We start from the raw sequence: 20,317 nt of genomic DNA on the forward strand, positions 1-20,317 counted from the left end.
TCAGTACAAATTAGCTAGCCACCCATTTCTCCCTAGCTCTCTCTCTCTCTTTGCTTTTGGATCTCTTTCCCTTCAGTTCTTATTTTCAGTGTGAGAGCGTCGGCATGTGACGATGTGCGTGAGAAAGTGTGTGTGTGTGTGATATTTGGGTGAGCATATACCTCTGTTTGAGGATTTAGAAGATTTTGTGTGAGTGCATTTGTGTGTGAGAGTGTGTGTGTTTCTTTGAAGCCGACACAAAGGCATGTTCTGTGACACGGACAGAAGAGGTTAGACAAACAGCCACGGACATGACCAAAACACTGCTTTCTGAGCTTACCTTAGTCTCTCAGACTGACCACACAACTCTGACTGAAAAAGTAAGAGGGGGAGCAGAAAGACAAACAGACAGAGACAAAAATGTGAAGAAGGACAAAATGAAGGTAAAGAAACGTTAGGAATCCATCCGTGTTACATTCATGCCAATAGAGCATATTGAATTGAGAATGAGAAAGAACGTAGATGAAGGGCAGTGGGGTGGATGAGAGAGAAACAGGGGAAGTGATTGAGCGGGGTAGAGAAGGACAGAGAAGAGAGAAGGAGGGAGTGAAAGGGAAACAGGCAGAGAAAATAAATGCGGGCAGTTAAAAAAAACGGGAGTACTGGCAGTGGAAAGACAGAGAGGGAGACACTGCTGCAGCTATTGTACTGTGAAAAGAACAAGGAAAGTCCACAAAGCCCCAAGATACGGAAACAGATCAAACACTGCATAGGATGCACCAAAGAGCATGACTGAGTTCCACTCATAAATAAGAAAAGATAATAACTTCGTTTTTGTGCATAAGATGTAGTTATGTGCATGTTTGTGTCTGTGGGTCACTTGCTTTGCTGAGATTTGAGCAAAATCATCATTATTTTTGCATTTGTCTATTTCAAAGAGGAAAAACTAAGAACTTGTCTGCAGGTCCTTACATCTTCACCAGCGAGTCTCAATGGTCCTCTTGGGCCTTTGATTAGCATTAGCATCCACTTAGCTTTTGTGAGTGCCTCTCAGGCATCTGACTCAACACCTGTTTTGGGGACAAATTAGCCTAATGGGTATAAAGAAGAGGGATGAGCTGCACTCTGCCAACTAGGGCAGAAAATCTACGTTTGAAAGGTTGAAAGGATAATGTCCATTTTTTAAGTCATTCTTAAAACTGAAGGATGTTATGTGATGTAAACAACTTGAGAAGAGATGAAATTACTTTAATGATGTTATTATCCTGGAAACAGACAGCTTACAAATGTTATTTTGCTGGACCTCAGAGATTCTATGCCCCTTCCTCCAAGCACACACAAACAATTCTCACACTTTTCTAACCTGAATTGAAAGACCATACCAGTGCATTTTGCACGTTTCCAAAGCGGTATTTTTATATTCCGTGATGTACCTGGGGCATCTTTAATTAATGTTTTTTAACTGTGACAATCTCCTACATTTTTTATGTGTTGCATTGTAGAATGATAGTTGTTATCAAGACATCCAACACTCAAACATCAAGCGAATTTGGTATTCATCGTCTTCATCAGTGTGAACACACTACGTCCTCAAAGCAAAGTTGAAATTTGTGTGAATGGAAATGGGACACGGCTTTCGTCTTGTTTCTACAAGCTAATCTCTATATCGCACTAAGCTAACATCTCTACATTCTCCGTGTCTTGTGCCAGTCCACTTAGCATGCCTCCGTCCTCTGCTGTGATGTGCTCTTGTTTAACACTTTGGCTTAGCTTGCTGAATAATGCAGAGGGGACCAACAGCTGAGTCAGCACTGAGGACAGGTCAGTGGAGACGCTGTTGCCGAATGGCTCAAGCCGCTAAAACACACAAATACAAAGGTGGTGCACACACAAGCAGATGCATGTGTACTAGGACGCGAAAATATACATATTCATGGTCATTTGCATGGAGACGCTTAAACTGAGGAGCACTAACACATGCACATATAGAGACACAGAGAGGAAGAAAGAAAGAGGGAGAAAGAGCCTAAGGCACCGAAAGGTAATGAGAAACCTAGCTGTGCAAAAATGGCATTGAGGCAAAATATGGGGATGAAATGCATTATCAATGCAGATTAAAGCATGTTTCATAGTCACCACATTTGCCTTTATAACAATGCATAATGGCACACCCATTATGTACAATGGACCCTACTTCATATCAGTCACGTCACATACATTCGCTTCTTAGAACTGTCAAGTGTAAGTCAAGTTTGTTTTGTTGTGTTAATAATATACAAATAAATTGAAGGCTTTCCTGTAGATAACATCTTGCTTAATATTTTTACCTTTTTACATCTATGCTGGTTACAAATGTTGACATATGCATAACAAAATTCAGTAATAATTCAAAATGTATTGTTTAAATTGAATCATACAGTGATGAAATCAAATATCAAGATATCGTGATACATAATTGCGTCGCCTAATTGATAATAAGAACATACTATACGCATACATTTCTGATCAAAATCGTTTTAATTTGATTACTCTGTATTTGTGTGCATGCATGTGTACATAACCAGTGTATAGCTGGAATTGTTTTTGTATTTTTTTTGCTATAATTTCACTTGAAACTGTTATGTTCATTTTGCACTAAAGTTCTTAATTAAATGAGAAAATACAGGAGTATACAAAAATAGGTTTTACCATGTGGTTAGTTCATAGAGCAGAAAACATGCAATATCGTGACATATAGTGTTAAGATAAGTAAAGACCTCATTGTGATAGAAGATTTTGGCCATATCTCCCAGCCTGTCACAAGGATAACACACAAAAAAGCAGCAGCTCAGCCACATATACAAACTCTAACTCAGTCACAGAGATATACAAACAATAACGTATAACTCTCACGGTACACCATGCCTATATGCTCATGTGCCATACAGATACACTGCTACACTGTTGCACAAACAGGGGTAAAGGAGGCACCAAAAAACAACGTCTGACAGAAAGCTCCATCTTTCTAAATGAGAAGGATGGAAAATACAATCTGAGAAAAAATTGAGAAGTGAAGGGGACAAGAAAAAGCGAGACAGGGAGGAGGACAAGAAGAAACAGAGAAAGAGAAAGGAGGGGGGGGGTGATGATAAGACAGAAGAGTAAGAGAGGAGAAAGCAGGTGGGTGAAGGAAGCCGGCTCAAGTTGTAACGACAGATTGTGAGGAGGGTTTGAGGGAGGGTCAGTACAGAGAGAAGCAGAGGATGAGGAATGAGAGGGGCTTGTCTCTGTGTAACCTCCTAAACTGTGATAGAGTGTATTTACCCACACTTCATCAGCAATGTCCTCCCTGTGTGTGTGTGTGTGTGTGTGTGTGTGTGTGTGGGTGTGTGTGTGTCTGTAAAGTATGTGTGGCTTGCTGCAGAGTGTTGTGTGGAGTATCTTCCATGTTATCTCTTTGTCTGATGCGGTGTATGTACTAATAGAAAATCACCCTCAGATTTACAGGAACAGGAAACGTCTGCTGATTTGCATTCCTGTTTTGTATAACTCTGGCTTGAGGTTGGCTTAACAGCTGGGCCTTTGTTATACTTGTTACATATCAAGAAATGCCAGGGGATTCTACAGATATTTCTGACGTCTGTCATTCAAACTGCTGAATGTCAAGAATAGCATCTTAGACGCATCACACGTCTAAGACAAATTTCGGAATTGTTGAGCGTCTATACGTGCATTTAAGTCTGTGCGTCTGTTTCTACATTAAGGGGCTAATGTGATAATGTGTGTGCTTGTGAGAAAGTATGAAAGCGTGTGTGTGTGTGTGTGTGTGTGTGTGTGTGTGTGTGTGTGATAGTGCTTGTTAGGGTAGCAGTTGGCTCCTGCTGACAGCTACTGCAGTTTGAACAGCAGGGCTGACGAGGACAATCAATTAGCTCTACATACACACACACACACACACACTCGCACACACACTCGCACACATCGATATTCACTTAATATGTTCACAGAAGAAAACACACATCGAAGGCCGTATACAATAAAAAACAGTCACAATATCATACACATCTAATGTAATAACTGGCCACAAATTATGTTTCCTTTACATCTCCCTGGCGTTATGTTTCAACACACAACTTTATGAAAAAACTGGGTGAAATTGGCTGTTGCTGGACTGTGTGTGTATGTACATTTCTTTGAGTGTGTGTGTGTGTGTGTGTGTGTGTGTGTGTGTGTGTGTGTTTTTCAGCTAAGCCCCAGCTGTGGTAGCACAAGTTTATCAAATATCAGCCTTGATTCCTCTTAGGGCTGCTTGGACGCTGTTTGCAAGATGTATGTTTGTGTGTGTTTGCTCTGAGCGTTGTGTGTGATGCTGAGCAGATGCTGATGTTTTGACAGCCATCCTGCTCGCAGTCTGTCTGTCTCACATCAGCTGTGTGTGTTGTTGTGCTGTTGTCTATGAATGCGTGTGTCAGGAAGCATGTGTGTATGTATGGTCAGAGCGCAAGGTTAATCAGTGGTCTGACTGTCAGTGTGTATCTGACCTATCTACCACTGGGATCACTTATCCTGCTCTAGGCTCCACCGCAGCACCACCCTCCTGCCATTTCTTTCCCCTTCTCCTTTTTATATTCTTTCTTTCTTCCGCTCCTTTTTCTGCCTGTTAACTTTTCTTTCCATCTCTCTCTCATTTTTTCCCCTCTTATATCCCTCTAACAATGCCTTCTCCCTTTTCCGTCTGTGCTCCGATCCATGTCCCCTATCCCCATTTCTCCCTCTCCCCTGCAGTATTTGTATTCTCTACTTCTCTGTGCACATCCTCACATTCTGCTGCTCAGATACAAAATTCAGAGGGTAAAAATGATTAAATGAAAACAGGACAGGGGAAGCTAATGAAGACTAGAAGAGACAGAAGGAGAGGGGGAGAGACAGCGGGAGAAATGCTGAGATACACAAATGGAGAATCAGAGAGTGAGGGAAATATGGGGAGAAACGCTGACAGTTGGAGAGGGAAAGATAAAAGTGTTTGACAGAAGAGAGAGAGAAAAAAAAGAATATTTTTCATTTGTGTCAGAGCACCATTGTCAGAGTAACAAAGACGTAGCTCTCACAGTGCACTAGAGGATTTCTCTTTCTCTCTCAGACACACACACACACACACAAGTATATAAATATATATATATATAACACAACATGAATACACAGTGTTTATCTCTTTCCTTCAGCAGGGGCGCATCTCCTGGGGTGAGAGTGGTTCCTACTCTCATCTTTCTGCAGTGTCACTTCTGACATTTGTCATGTTCTCACCCTCACTTAGCCCTGGTGGCAGAAACCCACTGGCGTCACACCATTTTTTTTCAGGATCTGTTTCTTGTACTTTAAAAGTTTCAGCAGGTACTGAAAACACTTGAAGCACTTGATTCCTAGGTGTGTTTTTCTTGAGAAAACATCCTAAACTGCACAATATACCTCCTGTGCTGTTTCACAGAGGTTTTTTATACTTGTAGTGTCGTGCTAGCCACCTAAATTTCAGTGGCTCTTTTTTTTTGGTTTACTGATTAACCTGTTCTTTCCCATTCCATTTCTTTGTCAGATTGGACAGTGAATGAGATATTGGGCTTATAGAGTCCTATAAAGTCTGACATGAATATGATGACTTTGGTTCTTTTAATCAAAACACATATTATTATGTGAGTACAGAATATGTAGATAATTTATTTTTGGTCTCGAGGCACTGACCTCATCACAGCCCTAATGGATCCACCAAACTCAGCATCGCAGAGATTGGGGCGTGACCATAATAATTCCTCGATTCAGAGCTCAACAGATGGATGCATGGTTAGAGGTAGGGCTTATATTATAAAATGCCAAATGAACAGCAGCAGCCTTAACTGGGCGCAGCAGTTCCAGAAGAGTTTCCAGGTGAGCAGTGCAGCAGCAGGAATCCCAGCTTACATACACTGCCCTATTGCAAAGGGTGCATTGGATTTATGATGCATTATATTGAGTGTGTTAGATCAGCCCGTTCTCATTCCCAGGACATCGTAGTTGGATGCGCTGGGATACCCTGTGCGTTAGAAAGTGAGCAAAGGGCTCCAGAAAAAGCATCTGTTTGTGACAAGATGGGATCAGAACATATTGGTTAGGTGTGAGTGCAGCAGTGCACTCATGTTGTGTGCCTCAACTACCTCCCAAGGACATGATTATTTCCATCATCCTATTTTTTCGATTGATGTTGGAAAAGGGTTAGTGAGAAATACTCTTCTCAAGTTCTCAGAGCCCGAAGGGATGTTGTCAAATAACTTGTTTTGACTGACAAAAAAAAAGAACTACATGCAAGTTACATTTTCATAAAACAGAAAAGCAACAGCTGCTCACATTTGAAAAGCAGGAGCCAGCAAATGTCTGTAATTTTTCCTTTACCGACAAACAATGAATTCATTATCAAAGTTTTTACTCAATCAATCGACAAATCATTTCAGCACTATTTGACTCCAATTCTATGACGCAGGCAGAGCCTAGTTGCTTAGTTTTTTACTTGTCTCTGAAAACTTCCTAAGTGGGCAGAACACAAACAAATATCACATGCCGAAGATTACAAAAGCCACCTGTGATAATGGGTCAAAGCTGCCATAAGTCAAACAAACAAGCATGTTTAGTCCGTATTGGTTGAAAAAGTGATATATTACATTGTTTGCCGTTCTGAGGATATTTGCAAATCAGAAAATGAACACCTCGCCTTTTGACGGAGCATGATACATCAATGCTTTGATTTTATGTACAAACTCTGCTGCTTGATAAAAGATCAGCTGGCTTTCTGTTATTATCCAACTGAAAATCCAAATAAGTGCCAAATAGCTGCACTTGAGATCCATTTAATTTCCCTCACAATCCCCTCTGAGAGCCTGTTTCCATGCAACACCTTGCCTGAGGGGATATCAATGTAATTAACACACCCGCTACAACCACAGTGGCATTGTTGCTCAGCAGAGTTACTCCTGTAAATAAGACGTGTTTGAGGTATTACTAGAAGTGATTCTGACTGCTTGTGTTGGTCCAACACTTTACTGACACCTAATGTTGCTATTGCCTTCAATTTGTCACCCAAATGTATGTTTTTGGATTGATACAGGAGTCACTTTGTTGGAGTCCATTTGCAAGGGATATGTGTTATGTCTTTAAACACTATCACCCACAGTTGAACTGAAAGTCTCCAATATAGCTGATTAGTTTTTGAAATATGTTTTACATTTTTATATTATAAGTCATTTTCTAAAGTTCCAGGTGGAGAGTATTTGTATTAACATTGACATCTGCTGCACAGCATCTACACCACCATCCATCCCTGGGTGAGGAAATGTTCTCACCCGTTAATAAACTTGTGATAACAACAGTGTTACAATTACACCAGACATTTTACAAGAAAAGACATTCGTCGATGACGCTCAATATTTGTAGAGTGTGATGCTTACTTTCATCTTTAACGTTAGCTCTTTAGGTATTACACTTACTCAAGTAACCGAGGGTTCTGAGTGCACCTATAGCCTACTTGTGAAGCTAATAGAATAATAACCGTAGTCTGTAGTCCGAACCAAGATGGTAAACTATTAATTGCTCTCACATTGACAACGGTGGGGTATTACACCTTCACTACTTCAAGCCTTACCTTTCACAATAAAAGCATACATATATACGCTGCATCATTGCTTGCTAGAGGCAATTGCTAAGAGGCAATTCAACAAAATAGCTCAAACCTTCAATAAAAGGAATGCTTAGCATTGGGTTGAATCAGAAATATGGACAATTGAGCACTTTTGCTTTTCCTAATCCTCCACCATTGTCTTGTTTTTTAACTTTCCTTACATCACGTGATAAGTGACATCTGACTCTGCTGCTGCTGCTTTACGGGGTAGACGCTTTCAGTCAATTATAGCATCCATTGTATTGATAACACAATTAATGGGAACTACTTATACTTAAATTAATTTACTATCGTACTTAGTATACTACCTTTACTTAACACAGACTACTACAGTAAACCTACCTTAAACACCCAAATACAGCACCATCCTTCTCTCTATCTATCTCTTTATTTCTAACACTCACACAAATGGATCAGAAGTTTTCTCATGCAATTACTGATGAGTGAGTCACATTAGCTTTGTTTGTCAAGGACTGAGAAATGATGAGGGAGAAGCTCACTATCTATCTAATCTGCATGCTCTTAAAATTGCACACTCTATTTCCTTCCCCTTATTATCCTACATTCTTATTCATCGGTGTGTCTCTCACTTTTGGCAGGTGCCTCCCTGTGTGTTGACAAACTTTATCTCTCTTTAAGAACTTTCCTCTTTTTTTGTTCACGTTCACTGATTATTCAGCCCCCTCCCTCACACTCCTGTTTCTCCTTTGTTCCATGCACACGCTATCACTCTTTTCACACCTACTCTCTCTACCTCTAGTCTCTTTTCATATCCATTACACTCTCTCACTTTGCCTCATTGTAGTCCTCTTTCCTCTCTCCCTCCCTGGCTCTTTCTTTCACCTGCATGTCAGTTATTTTTATGAAACAGCCTATACCAGCTCTCTCCTCCCCGTCTTCGGTTCTAGTGCTTTGTTTTACCCTGATCAACCTTTCATCTCTGCTCAATTATAACTTTCCACATGTTTATTCTTCCACTTTTTTCCCATTCTGTTCATTAACTCCCTCTCTCTACCTCGTTTCCATCTTTGTCATCTTTATTCTGTTCATGTTCTTCATTTTATCTTCTCTTCTTTTTCATCCACTGGTTTGATCAACTTTCTCCCTTAATTGGTTCCTGCATCTCTCCTATCCTGTGTCTCTTTCCATGCATCCTCCACCTCCTTCTTTCTCTCTGTCTAATTTTCCTGTTCCTCTGTTATTCACAGTGCCAGTCAGATGACTCAGCTACAAGACTGACTACACATGACTAAACATCTGTCTCCCTCTCCCTTTTTCTTTCCTGCTCTCTTAATTCCCCTCTAGTATGTCCCCAACTCGGCTCAATTTCAAAAGAGCTTTATTGACTTGTAAATTGATTTAGAGTAGCCAAAAGAAACTAAACACATCAGTGGAGGTAAATATTTCTGCGGAGAAGTATGCATTAACAATAACAAAGAGTTGTCAGCTAAAGCAAAGCTTTGTAATGTAAAGTAGATATGCAGGAATCACAAAGTAAGCAAACCCAGTCAGTTACATCTGTGATATCTATGTTACAGCAATAATTTGACATTTTGGTAAATTAGCTCATTTGCTTTCATGCTGAAAGTTAGATGAGAAGATCCACTCTCACCTCATTTTGAAGAGTGGTTTCAATCTTCTCTTATACTTCTCAGCAAAAACACAAATAAGTGTAAATGTGAAACTATTGCTTTAAGTTTGCTAAGACCAGCTAAAATGAGCCACCATAAGCTACTAGGGTGGCTGACCAGAGGTGCATGGTTGCAGTAAGACGGGGGAAAGAGTAAAGTCAGTTCTTAGCATATGTTGCATGGACCGGTAGCCGTATGCAGCCCGGTCGCTGGGAATGACTGACCTGATATCAAATCCACTCACAATTTAGACATAAAACAATACCACAGGAAGGCAACCCACATTCAAGATAGACAGAAGGCTCATGTACAGACCAATCCTGTCATATGCTTTACTGACAAAAGATAAAGTCGGCCTCACTGAGCTAAGCATTACTGGACATTGGTGTTTGTTCTGATTTCCATTATTAGGCTACAATTCATTGCAGCAATAGAAATGCTAAAAGATTACGTTTGCTAATTTATCAGCCACACACCCACCCAAGCTTGATCTTTTGTCTCTTTTAAGGGATTTAAGCCACCCTGCCTCCCATAATTTAAACACTAGATTTACTACTCGGCTTGGGCAGTATCTTTTTTTTTTTCTTCATATCTTCACACTTTCCTAAAATTTCACCAGGGTATATATGGTATAAGACGGTATTTGGTTAAAAATAAAAAATAAAATACAGAGCAAACCTTAAAAAGCTGCTTGTCACTAACATTAGAATAGTTGTTCCAGCTTAAAGGTCAGTCCATCTTGAGTGAGCCTGAGCTGAAGTCGTCGCTTACTTACATTACATTACATTACAGTCATTTAGCAGACACTTTTATCCGAAGCGACTTACAATTCAGTATCTTCACGACTAAACCCCTTCACTTTAACTAGCAGGTGGCAAGCAAGACACTAGATTTTGCCTTGTACACTGCTACATTCACAGCTATAACTTCACTGCTAACTTCATACTCATAGTAACATACACACACTCTCTCAACCACAGACTTGGAAATGTTATGCAACGTAGGCACTGAGATATTCCTTAAAGGAGTTCGCTACTTGTATAACACATTTTAGTTTAAAACAAACATCTTAAAAATACATTACTTCAATTAATACAAAAATTGTTGGGAAAAAAAGCATTACTTACACAGGGCACACTAAGACGTGTCAGCCTGCCGGGTTTGCTGATAACACTGATTCAACATCGTCTCTGTACCACTTTAATAGAAAGTGGAGCGTTTATATTTTTGATAGATCAAAATCATTTCTTAATCCCCTGATATACCGTAATACTATGATACAGCCCACACCTAGCTACTCCACCATATTTTGTTACCTTTGTAGGATGTTGTGTTGGGGTAGTTTTGCTTATAAATTATAACATTCAGCTTAAGCACAAAACTTTTAGGAGCATCGTCCTCTTTCACAGTCCACATGTCAGGTCTTCTCATCCACAGCTCCTCATTATAATTGTTGTAATTCTAATAGGAGACATGATGAAGGCTGTTACCTGAACTTACAGCATCAGTGTAAAATAATTGTGTGTTTCTGTGTTATGATAGTCTGTGTATTTGAATAATCTTGAGGAATGCATTGTTCTTTTAAACAATCACATTTGTGTCATGAGGTGAAGAAGCTTAATTATGTTTCCACTTCAGTGAGTGTGCATGAATGTAGCCTGACACTCCCAATCTGGGAAGCAAGATTTGTCCGTGGCCTTCATCAGTGGCGAAGGTACTGCATGTTGGTATAGCTGGTCGTTCCTTCTTTTTTTTTCTTCATGATTTGAGTTTTGATCAGATACAGAGATCAGATAATCTGCTGATGTTTGGCACTATACTCTGTTTGCTCTCCCTCTCCAGAAATACCTTATCTCCCCCTGCCCCCTTCCACTCCTCTATCAGTCCTTCTTTCTTCCATTTCCTCTTTTATACTCTATCCATTTGGCTTGCCGATGGTCTCACTATCTCTCCTTTGAAGCTGACGGGGCAGAAAAGTGGAGGGACAGGTCTTTCAACTTGGCATATCTCTCTCAACACACCTTTTCCCTCTTCCCCTCCTATTTTGTGCCCTCTAACTCTTCTAAGCTCCCTTCTAAACTTCCATGTCTCTCCCGCTGCCCTCTCCTCCTAAAATGTCATGGGAACTTAAAATCGGTTGCTGTCCGGAGTGATGAGAGCGAGGCAACAAAGTGCACAAACACAATATTTGTCTATCAATTCACTTACAGATCTTTAAAACGTGCATGCATGCCTGTTATCCCTTCAAACAACTCCTACAGCCTTTCCAGTTGTAGTACAAAGACAATGATAAAAACATCTCCATGCCATAAAACACATCTACTGTATGTACCAGGTGCTCCCAAAGAAGGAGGAAATATCACATTCTCCACAGCAGGGGATGCATAAGGCATAAGGCACATAAACCTTTAACACCACAAATTCCATTACAGAGCAAACACCTAGCTCGACTCAATTTCCAAGGCATCATCTCAGTCTTTGCTTCTCCGTCCAAGTGGTCACCACCCTATTTCCTCTACTCCTCCCTGCAGGGGAGGAAAAGACTGTCTGCCAAATGTTTAGGGGTGGAACAACTTTAGCTCATGCAATTTCTCACATGAAAAGTGTGTGTGCGTGTGAGATGACAAGTGTTTATTGGGGGGGATTCCCTTGAAAGGGAGATCCTGTAATTGTGTTAGTGTGTCGGCCTGGGTGGGTGGGTGGGGAGTACTTCCATGTTGGTTGTCTGGAGAGTGACTCATGAATTCCAATAACCTCAGTGACACTCCGCCCTGCTGTCACCCCCGTGTTTAACATGGTGACACAAAAACATTATAAACCCCTTTGCCTCCTGTCTTAAATCAATCAAGATGTTGCAGGATGCAGTGACCAGGTGGATGGCCCTCCACTCATGCCATGAGTAAATCTTTGTATTCCTGCAACTCAAAGTGCAGAGTAGGAATACAGTTTTGGACTCTAGAGTTCTTAAAATGATACAAAATTGGCTTAGCTTTAGATCAGTTGACTAAATGGACTGTACTGACTGTACTGTACTGAATGCAATTGCCTGTAGGCAACAGAACACCTTTTTGCACAACAATGTGCTATATGTATATTAACAATCAAATGAAGTGCAGGAGTGAGTATGATGCATCAATTGGGGGAGGGACCTCCTTTCAGAAAGACAAGTGAAGTGACAGCATGATCTGAGTGGAAGGTAAGATAGATGTCACTGTTTTCGCATGACTTGATGATAAAAAATATGTACATACATGTGTATGAACTTGTAAAGAGGTATATATTTATATTAAAATATGTATACGTAGAAGCCTAATCGAACAGTTGGGATACATAGGGTCATACCCTCTGATAGAGGAGAGTGAGTTTGAGGGAAGTGAGGAAGAATTAATCAGGTTTGAGAGGCAAAAAATATACTGGTATTGTAATTACACTTACACTTCTGCAGGCTGATGACATCATGTCCCTACTCTATTACTTCAAGAGGTTATTCGAAGAAGATATCCTTGATGGACGTTATTGTAGAGCAGTCAAATCTATATGCTATACAGTTGGATGCCAACAAGCCACTTAACCTCACTGCCAATGAACTTCTGCACAATACAAATGTTCTGAACAAGTGTTTCACTTAATACAGATTTCCCTTGGTGTTTTACTACTATTATAGCACAGCATTGCCCCAAGGCAACACAAAAATTACATGCAGTAGTTACAGTAGAGTGAGATTGCTTGTCTAACAAACTTCTTTGCTTTTTATGTATACTTTGTGAGACATTAGTAAATGTCTGTATATTGTGTGTGTGTGTGTGTGTGTGTGTGTGTGTGTGTGTGTGTGTGTGTGTGTGTGTGTGTTATCAGACACGGTCAAGGACCATGACATCACACTCACTAACATCACCAACGCCTCGCTCAGCTCAGCGTATAAACACGCATGCTTTTGTGAGCACAGCCACTCATACTGTATGTTACTTGTCTGCAATTGCATATGTGCATTTTCCTATATATCTTGTTATTATTTTATATCGTATCTGGGTCTGCCCCCATTTCCAGCGTGAATGTCGATCTTTTAAGTGTATCCACAATGGATGTTCAAACATCTGTTTGTTTACAAAGGTTGGCAAAAAGCATTATCCTTGTGCAGGTAGCTTTGTGTTGTGCAAGTGTTCAAGTGTGCAATTGTGCAAGTGTGCTGGCGTGCGTCTCTGTGACAGTGTTTGCCGCATTATATTTGCTCATGGAGCCAACAGGGTGAAATAGCTTTTGATTAAAAAGAGCTGAAACAGATGGGGAAAGATCGGAAGATAAAGAGAGACATGAGAAAGGGGGAGATTGAAAGAGGAGGGTCTGGAGAGATGGAGTGATATGTAGCAAGGCATAGACTGATAAGGCAGCACTGAGAGAGGAAGGCAACAGATAAGAGAAGACCTACTGGAGGAAAGGAGAGGAGGAATCAGAAAGATGCCAGGAGCCTTTATAAAATGTACTGTGGTTCTGTCCCTGAGTGGAAGTTATATTCTCTGTTTAGTGGCCATAATGACTGCATGATACAGACACTGTATGTTTGTAGGGTGTGTTTCTTCAGAAGGTTAACCATGCCACTGACTAAAAGCATGGTCATTCTCTACGGGCAAAATCTTAAGTTAAACTGTGAGTGGTGTTTGTACATTCATACATTGGTAAAGTGTGTGTAAGTAAATATTGTTACACAACTTCAGTTCATCTTAAAGTCAACAGGATTAAAAAAAGTATTTCCCACATTCCCATGTACCCACAAAGTTGTGCAACACTGAACTGCTGTGCCTCAAAACACCAGTGTACAACTGTAGTACCCCAGGTGTGCCATGGAATTAAACATTACAGGGAAAGATGTTAATATACAACATGAATGAACAGGGACTCTGGATAGAATAGCTTATCAAGTAGGACTATGCATCCCTACTTGGCTATGATCAATTCATGATTAAATCCATCTAATAAAAAAATCCTGAGCGTTTTAACAATTACATCGCATCTAAAATTACAATCATGACACAAATCATATAGTCATATTGTTGTTGATTTCTGGTGCCTTTTCAAAATGTGTGGATTTCTACAAGATCATGAACATCTGAAGATAGAATTTCTCTGAATATGCAACAAAGGTTCAGGTAATGTAACAATCCAGTAACATTTTCTATCAGAGCATTGTTAAGAAAGACTCACTTTCTTAACGATACGGTATTAACAAATAAATACCACTTGTGAGCCACAAGAAACACAGTTAAACATGTGATAATTTGGGTTGTTTTAGTTGTGAACGAGATGTTGGTGCTTGCGTCTGAGTTCACAGTGTCCGTGTCTGAATACTGTATGCTTGTTTCTGTCAGTGCCTGCACACATATACACATTTCTCTGCCCACAAGTGCTGCTTACGCACACACACAAAGATGTGTAATAGATTTTTTTTATCATATTTGGGTCATCTGGTCTCTTCAGCAGAGATGATAAGTTGTTCAGTGCAGAAAGGCCAAATAGTGTTTCTGTGTTTACATGTGTTTTTGTGAGTTTCCTCTTCTATATGTACACTCTATCTCCCATTCCCCCCCCCCCCCCCCCCCCCCCAAACACTGAACAAACACAGGAGAAAAAAACCTAGAGGGGGAATTCCTCGAAGTGAGCTAAGACATTCTGTCACAGTATTCACACACACACACACACACACACACACACGAAAGTAAACACAGGGACACATTCACTCTCAACTCTGTCAGGGAGATCTTCAGAGAGTGACGGTGTTCAAAAAAAGTTATGCCATCTCATCTTTCACACTCCTGTGATAGAATGATTAAACACTCGTTGTTTTACTGACTGACTGCTTCAAGAGAACAACTCTGCTCTGAAATATTAACGGCCATCTTTTCCTTCATTGAGTGCACTAAACCAATTATTTGGTTTGTAACGTCAAGTGTAGACAGCAAAGGGAAATGTGCATCAGTGAGTACGTAATTAATCAAGCTTAAGTATGTGTTTAACATAAAAAATATATGAATGGCCTATTGTGGATTTAAATCTCATACTGAGAAGCACTCCTGCCCAAAAACAAAGAAGTGCTTAACTTTTTCTCCTTAAACGTACTGATATCCAAGTTCAGATCATTTATATAGCAGCAAATGACTGTTTGCTATGTAAAGATATAGTGGAATACTGTTGTCCTGAGCAGATAATGAAGTCAATGGAGCACTTTATAAGAGATAATGAGCTAAAACAACAAAAGTCAATAAGAACAACTAAGAATTAAGTGTGCATTTTAATGTAGTTTTAGACTCTTTCCTAGTAACGTAAAAATATTACCTACGGAGAACATTTTCTGTAGAACTGAGATGCAGATCTTATTAAATCTCTTTGGAATGAGTAATAAAAACTCACATTTCTAAAGTAGCGTAAAAGGATGTTGGAGCTTTATCACTGCCTTCTTCTGAACTTTACTGCTTCATACTTTTTCCGTGAGGGAGCAGATACTTTTTTATCCTGCTGGTATTTTGAACCTTGATCAAATAGTTACTGCAGCTGTCATCTCCTAACAGTATCAACTTATATTTGGTAACGAGCCGTTTCTTTGTCATTACTCGCTGCTTTTCTCTCCCGTCCGTCTGCTCTGTCTCACAGCACTGCTGCAGCTCACCTGTCACTCTGTGTTGCGGTGTCTATGATGCCATTTGTATTCTTTACACACTTGTGACTGGAAAAGACTCGGAAACTGTTTTCTAACAGGTTGCAATCCATCACTCAAACATCTGTGGGTATTGACTTATCAAAGTGTGTTTGAACTCAATGTTAAATATACATGGCTGGTTAGAACGATTCATCATGAACAGTTAAATGCAATAAGAAAAAATGATCTTAGCTTCAGAAAGTTTTAGATGTTTTTGATGGGGAGCTACTTCATGTGTGGACACTCAGAGTCATGACTATACCCCTCCATGTTATTCCTTTGTTATTAGCACACACACAGGAGTGAGACGTGAGACCGTCCACAGGGGCAATCACCCAGGTTAGAACCTAATACAGTGGTATTTTCATGTTTCTCTGCCAAAAGCAACCCTATATGTGTGTGTGTATGTGCGTGCGTGCGTGCATGCGTGGGTGTGTCTGTAATCAAAGGCACTGTAGCACCATGACTGTAGCCCCAGGGCCATGTAAAAAGTAAGCATGGCGCACCTGCAGGAAGTTAGATAGAAAAGAGGCTAAAGAAGTCTGAAGACTGCAGCTTCAGTGAAGGAGGGATGCACTGCAGCAATAATAGAATGTTCTGGGACATGCATGCTCCTTATTTAAGTCTAAAAATCAGGAGCAGCTTGTCATCTAACAGACTTTGCAATATTCTCTTCTTTTGCACCCACTGTACATCATTTAACTTTTCTCACTCCGTTGCTGCTATACTCACCCAACAGTGTGTCAGCAAGTAATCCACTACAACAAGCCATGTCAGTCAACTGCTGCACTTACAAACAACTGATATCTATTTTAAGTAACACTGAGGTCACCACAAGTCCAAAATAAACATCTCAATATACCATTAGTCTTTCCAAAACAGTATTTCATACTGGCTACAATAACACAAAATAAAGAATATTAATTACAGGCTAATTAAGTAGACTTTTTTTTTACAAGATGGTCACTATAACCGACCTTTGCAGAGACACAGTTTCAGCAGTAAAGACACGCTAAACACAAAGAAAAAGAGTGATATGAGAAAGACTCACCGTCTCTCCTGATGTTGCCCCTCAGCACTTTGGCGGTGGAGAAATCAGCCCCCGTGACCCCGGTTAAAGTCCCCAACAATAAAACCGTCCAAATCTGGAAAACCACCGGTGAACTCATGGTGAGTAATAAAGAAACTCTAAAGAACTTGTCTGTCTTCCCGTAAATTAAATGTGATTCACTTGAAATACTCCGCGACCAAGAAAAACAAAACTAACTTTCCATTCAGCAACTTCAACAAGCTTTTTATACTATCTCTTCTCCCACAGTATGAGAGTCACTTGTTGACTTCTATGTCTGACGCCTGGCGCACACGGAGTCTTGTGCCAAAATGCCCCAAATTCCAATTATTTGTCCTCGTCTGAAAGTTACGCGCACGCAGCCACCGAGAGCAAAACTCCGAAACAATTAAGTGCAGGTGGAGGGTAACGTTGAAATAGCTCCGTTCACGGTCAGACATGAGCTTATAGGCGCCGAACGTCTTATCACCGCGAAGTAAATAAATTATGTTCAGTCACCGAGAAATATCCCGCATAGTTTGCTGCTTTCTATCAGACGCGCCTGTGCTATGAAAGTCGGCGCGTCAAACTTTGAGTGGTGCGCGCTCACGGTGTGTGTGTCTGCCCCTGTCTCTGTCTGTGTGTGTGTGTGTGTGTGTGTGTGTGTGTGTGTGTGTGTGCGTGTGTAATTTAGCGAGATGTTAGGGCGGGAGGTCAGAGAAGAGGAGGATGTCTATCTGTCTGTCTGTCTGTCTGTCTCGCTCTCTCTCTCTCTCTCTCTCTCTCTCTCTCTCTCTCTCTCTCTCTCTCTCTCTCTCTCTCTCTCTCTCTCTCTCTCTACTTTATGTTAGTGTTGGCATACTTTCGTCTTCAAAGTGGATTGAGGAAATGAGGGAACATTTTTTGAAGGAAACCCTCAGAGGAGAGCACAGGGAGGGTCATCAGCTCAATAGGGAGGAAGTCTCTTGGGTTAGATCTTCCTTCATAGGAATTACACAGAGAGCTAAGGAAACAGCTGACATGACTTAACTTGGATTCTGATGACAGAAAGAAGGCCATTGCATACTATTAATTGGGCAAGCTATGTGTAATGGGGCCATCAAAGTATAAAAAACAACTTTAGAATTATCTCAACTGTCATTTTCTTTTCATGGAATGAAATGGTTTAAAAACAGCCTATATTAACAAGGAATTTCTGTAAATGACGCCATCTGTCTGTCTGTTCCTTCACTCTGGCATTATGTTCTTCAGATTGCTATCTGTTTAACAATAAGCTCCCACAGCTCATCTAACGCAACACAGATGACATGATTGCACTTGTTGAGGATTGTAATTGGTGAATCCAGCTAATGGATTGCCAGGAATCATTCAATAGACAGCTTTGTGTAAGCCAAAGGCAGAGCATTTCAGACAGACTTTACGTTTGAGGTAACTTTAGCGAGTACATTTCAGAATTGTTTATCCACCGCTGTAAAATGTTAAGGTGCTGTATTTGCAGCGAAACAAAGCAGTGCCCTCAACACTCCAGCTTGCACCCTCATAGGTAAAGTTTATTCATCACCCCTTTTCAAATAAATGTTTCGGTCACTTTCTCACTCACACTTAACACCCCATTCACCATCAGGTCTCATTTTAAGAGTTATTAAGACTTTATGGGATGAACTTGCCAACTTGAGGTTTCTGCTGACTCAGCACAATGCCTTCTCATTACCCAGCAATCAGCTAATGAGTAATGCAGCACCTTTAAAGCTTAGAACCACTTAGGGAATGATATAGGTTTATTAATAGAGAGGGGAAATTAATTAAAATTAAAAGCTATTAGACCATCCTACTGAGCTTCAAAGGCATAATGCACCCGGGGAGTGAATTTCTAAGTACACATAAAGATCGCTGGTGGGCACAGATGTATCGCACGCCTCACATTCACATGATGCGCACACACACACACACACACACACACACACACACACACACACACGGATACGTTTGAATCTTCTTCTTCTCATTGCAGCTGCAACCTGCCAAGGCTGTAATAATTCGGAACATATCTGGACATCAAGATGATAATTTCACACATGAAGACAATAAGTGACATCAATGGTAAAAACAGACAAAGCAGGGACAGGGCACGACACAGTACTGTAAATACAGCTACAACAGTAGGATGTTTGAGTATGAAGTTAGAGAATCGCAGTATCCTTCAGTGGATCACAGTGCAGTTTCAGTAGCAGATATAATCTTTCTCTTCGTGTATTTTCCACTTCTTCTGTCTTTCTGTGTGTGTGTGTGTGTGTGTGTGTGTGTGTGTGTGTGTGTGTGTGTCCGTGTTCGTGTCCACAGCATGTGTCTGCTTGAATGATCTGGCATTACTCTCGTCTTCGCTGAAGAGCCTTCACAGTGAATAGACACGGGCTACTGTAGAGTAACCTTCCTGGCAAATATGTGTCTGTGTGTATGGGGGCGGCAGGCTTGCCTCAAGGCTGAAATGTCAACCACTAAATTAAAAGGCGCTGATTTAATCCCCATCACTGATAGACCTGTTGTAATTGCTGAAGTTCCCTTGAGCAGAACTCTGCACAGTATTTTGTCTCATGCAAAGATGTTAGCAAGTATTAAAGAGCAATATTCCAAACAAGATTTTATATGAAGCAATCAAAATTACTTTTTAAATTCCACTTTAAAAACATGTTGCTGGACTGAGAAGTCCCATTTCCTAAATTGTTGCTGAAACAGATTTCACTATTGGTTTTCCCAGATAATCTTGGCAGAGGCTGATGCCAGGTGGTAAGCATACCGATGGCAGGTGTGTGAGCTGTGACTGGCCACAATTATAAAGTTTTACGGACTAGTATTTCCACATCCATTGTTCCGTCACCAGACCCAATGCAGGACAATCCCATATTAAGAGCAGTTTTCCCAAATCCCTTCCTGTCAATCTCGAAAATTAGACTGAACCCGAGTTTTGAGTGATAGCCTTTTAAATCATTAGATACTGATGACCCACAGACGGTCACTGTTTTTTCCATAGCCTACATGAATTATATACGTGTGCAGTAGTGTGATAAAGATAAAGATTGATCTACGAACTACGCATAGCTGCGATGTAATGTACAGTGACACAAACTGTTGCAGTGACACATAATCGCGAAGAAAAGCAATGAATTTGTTGAAGTAAAACATATACGGAGGTATATTAAACTATCATGGAGCCCAGTGTCCCGGGACCTGCTGAACATCCAGCCAATTAAAAAAAAACGTGACTGCAGGTACTGGGATGAGTGGGGAGGGAAATA

At 40.6% G+C, this 20,317-nt stretch overlaps 1 protein-coding gene across 1 annotated transcript in view; it reads right to left on the minus strand.

Moving 5' to 3' along the window:
- Window positions 1-17,659, minus strand: part of pdgfd (platelet derived growth factor d) — a 54,263-nt gene extending 36,604 nt beyond the window's left edge. Inside the window, exon 1 of the mRNA XM_068709621.1 lies at window positions 17,028-17,659. Within this exon, the coding sequence (XP_068565722.1) occupies window positions 17,028-17,145 (118 nt within the window). The 5' untranslated portion in view covers window positions 17,146-17,659. The remainder of the gene's footprint in view (window positions 1-17,027) is intronic.
- Between the last annotated feature and the right edge of the window lie 2,658 nt (window positions 17,660-20,317).

The sequence above is a fragment of the Cebidichthys violaceus genome, unplaced genomic scaffold (assembly GCF_023349555.1).
Source record: "Cebidichthys violaceus isolate CVI_PGR_0920_01 unplaced genomic scaffold, fCebVio1.0.p SCAF_1, whole genome shotgun sequence".
Classification (NCBI taxonomy): domain Eukaryota; kingdom Metazoa; phylum Chordata; class Actinopteri; order Perciformes; family Stichaeidae; genus Cebidichthys; species Cebidichthys violaceus.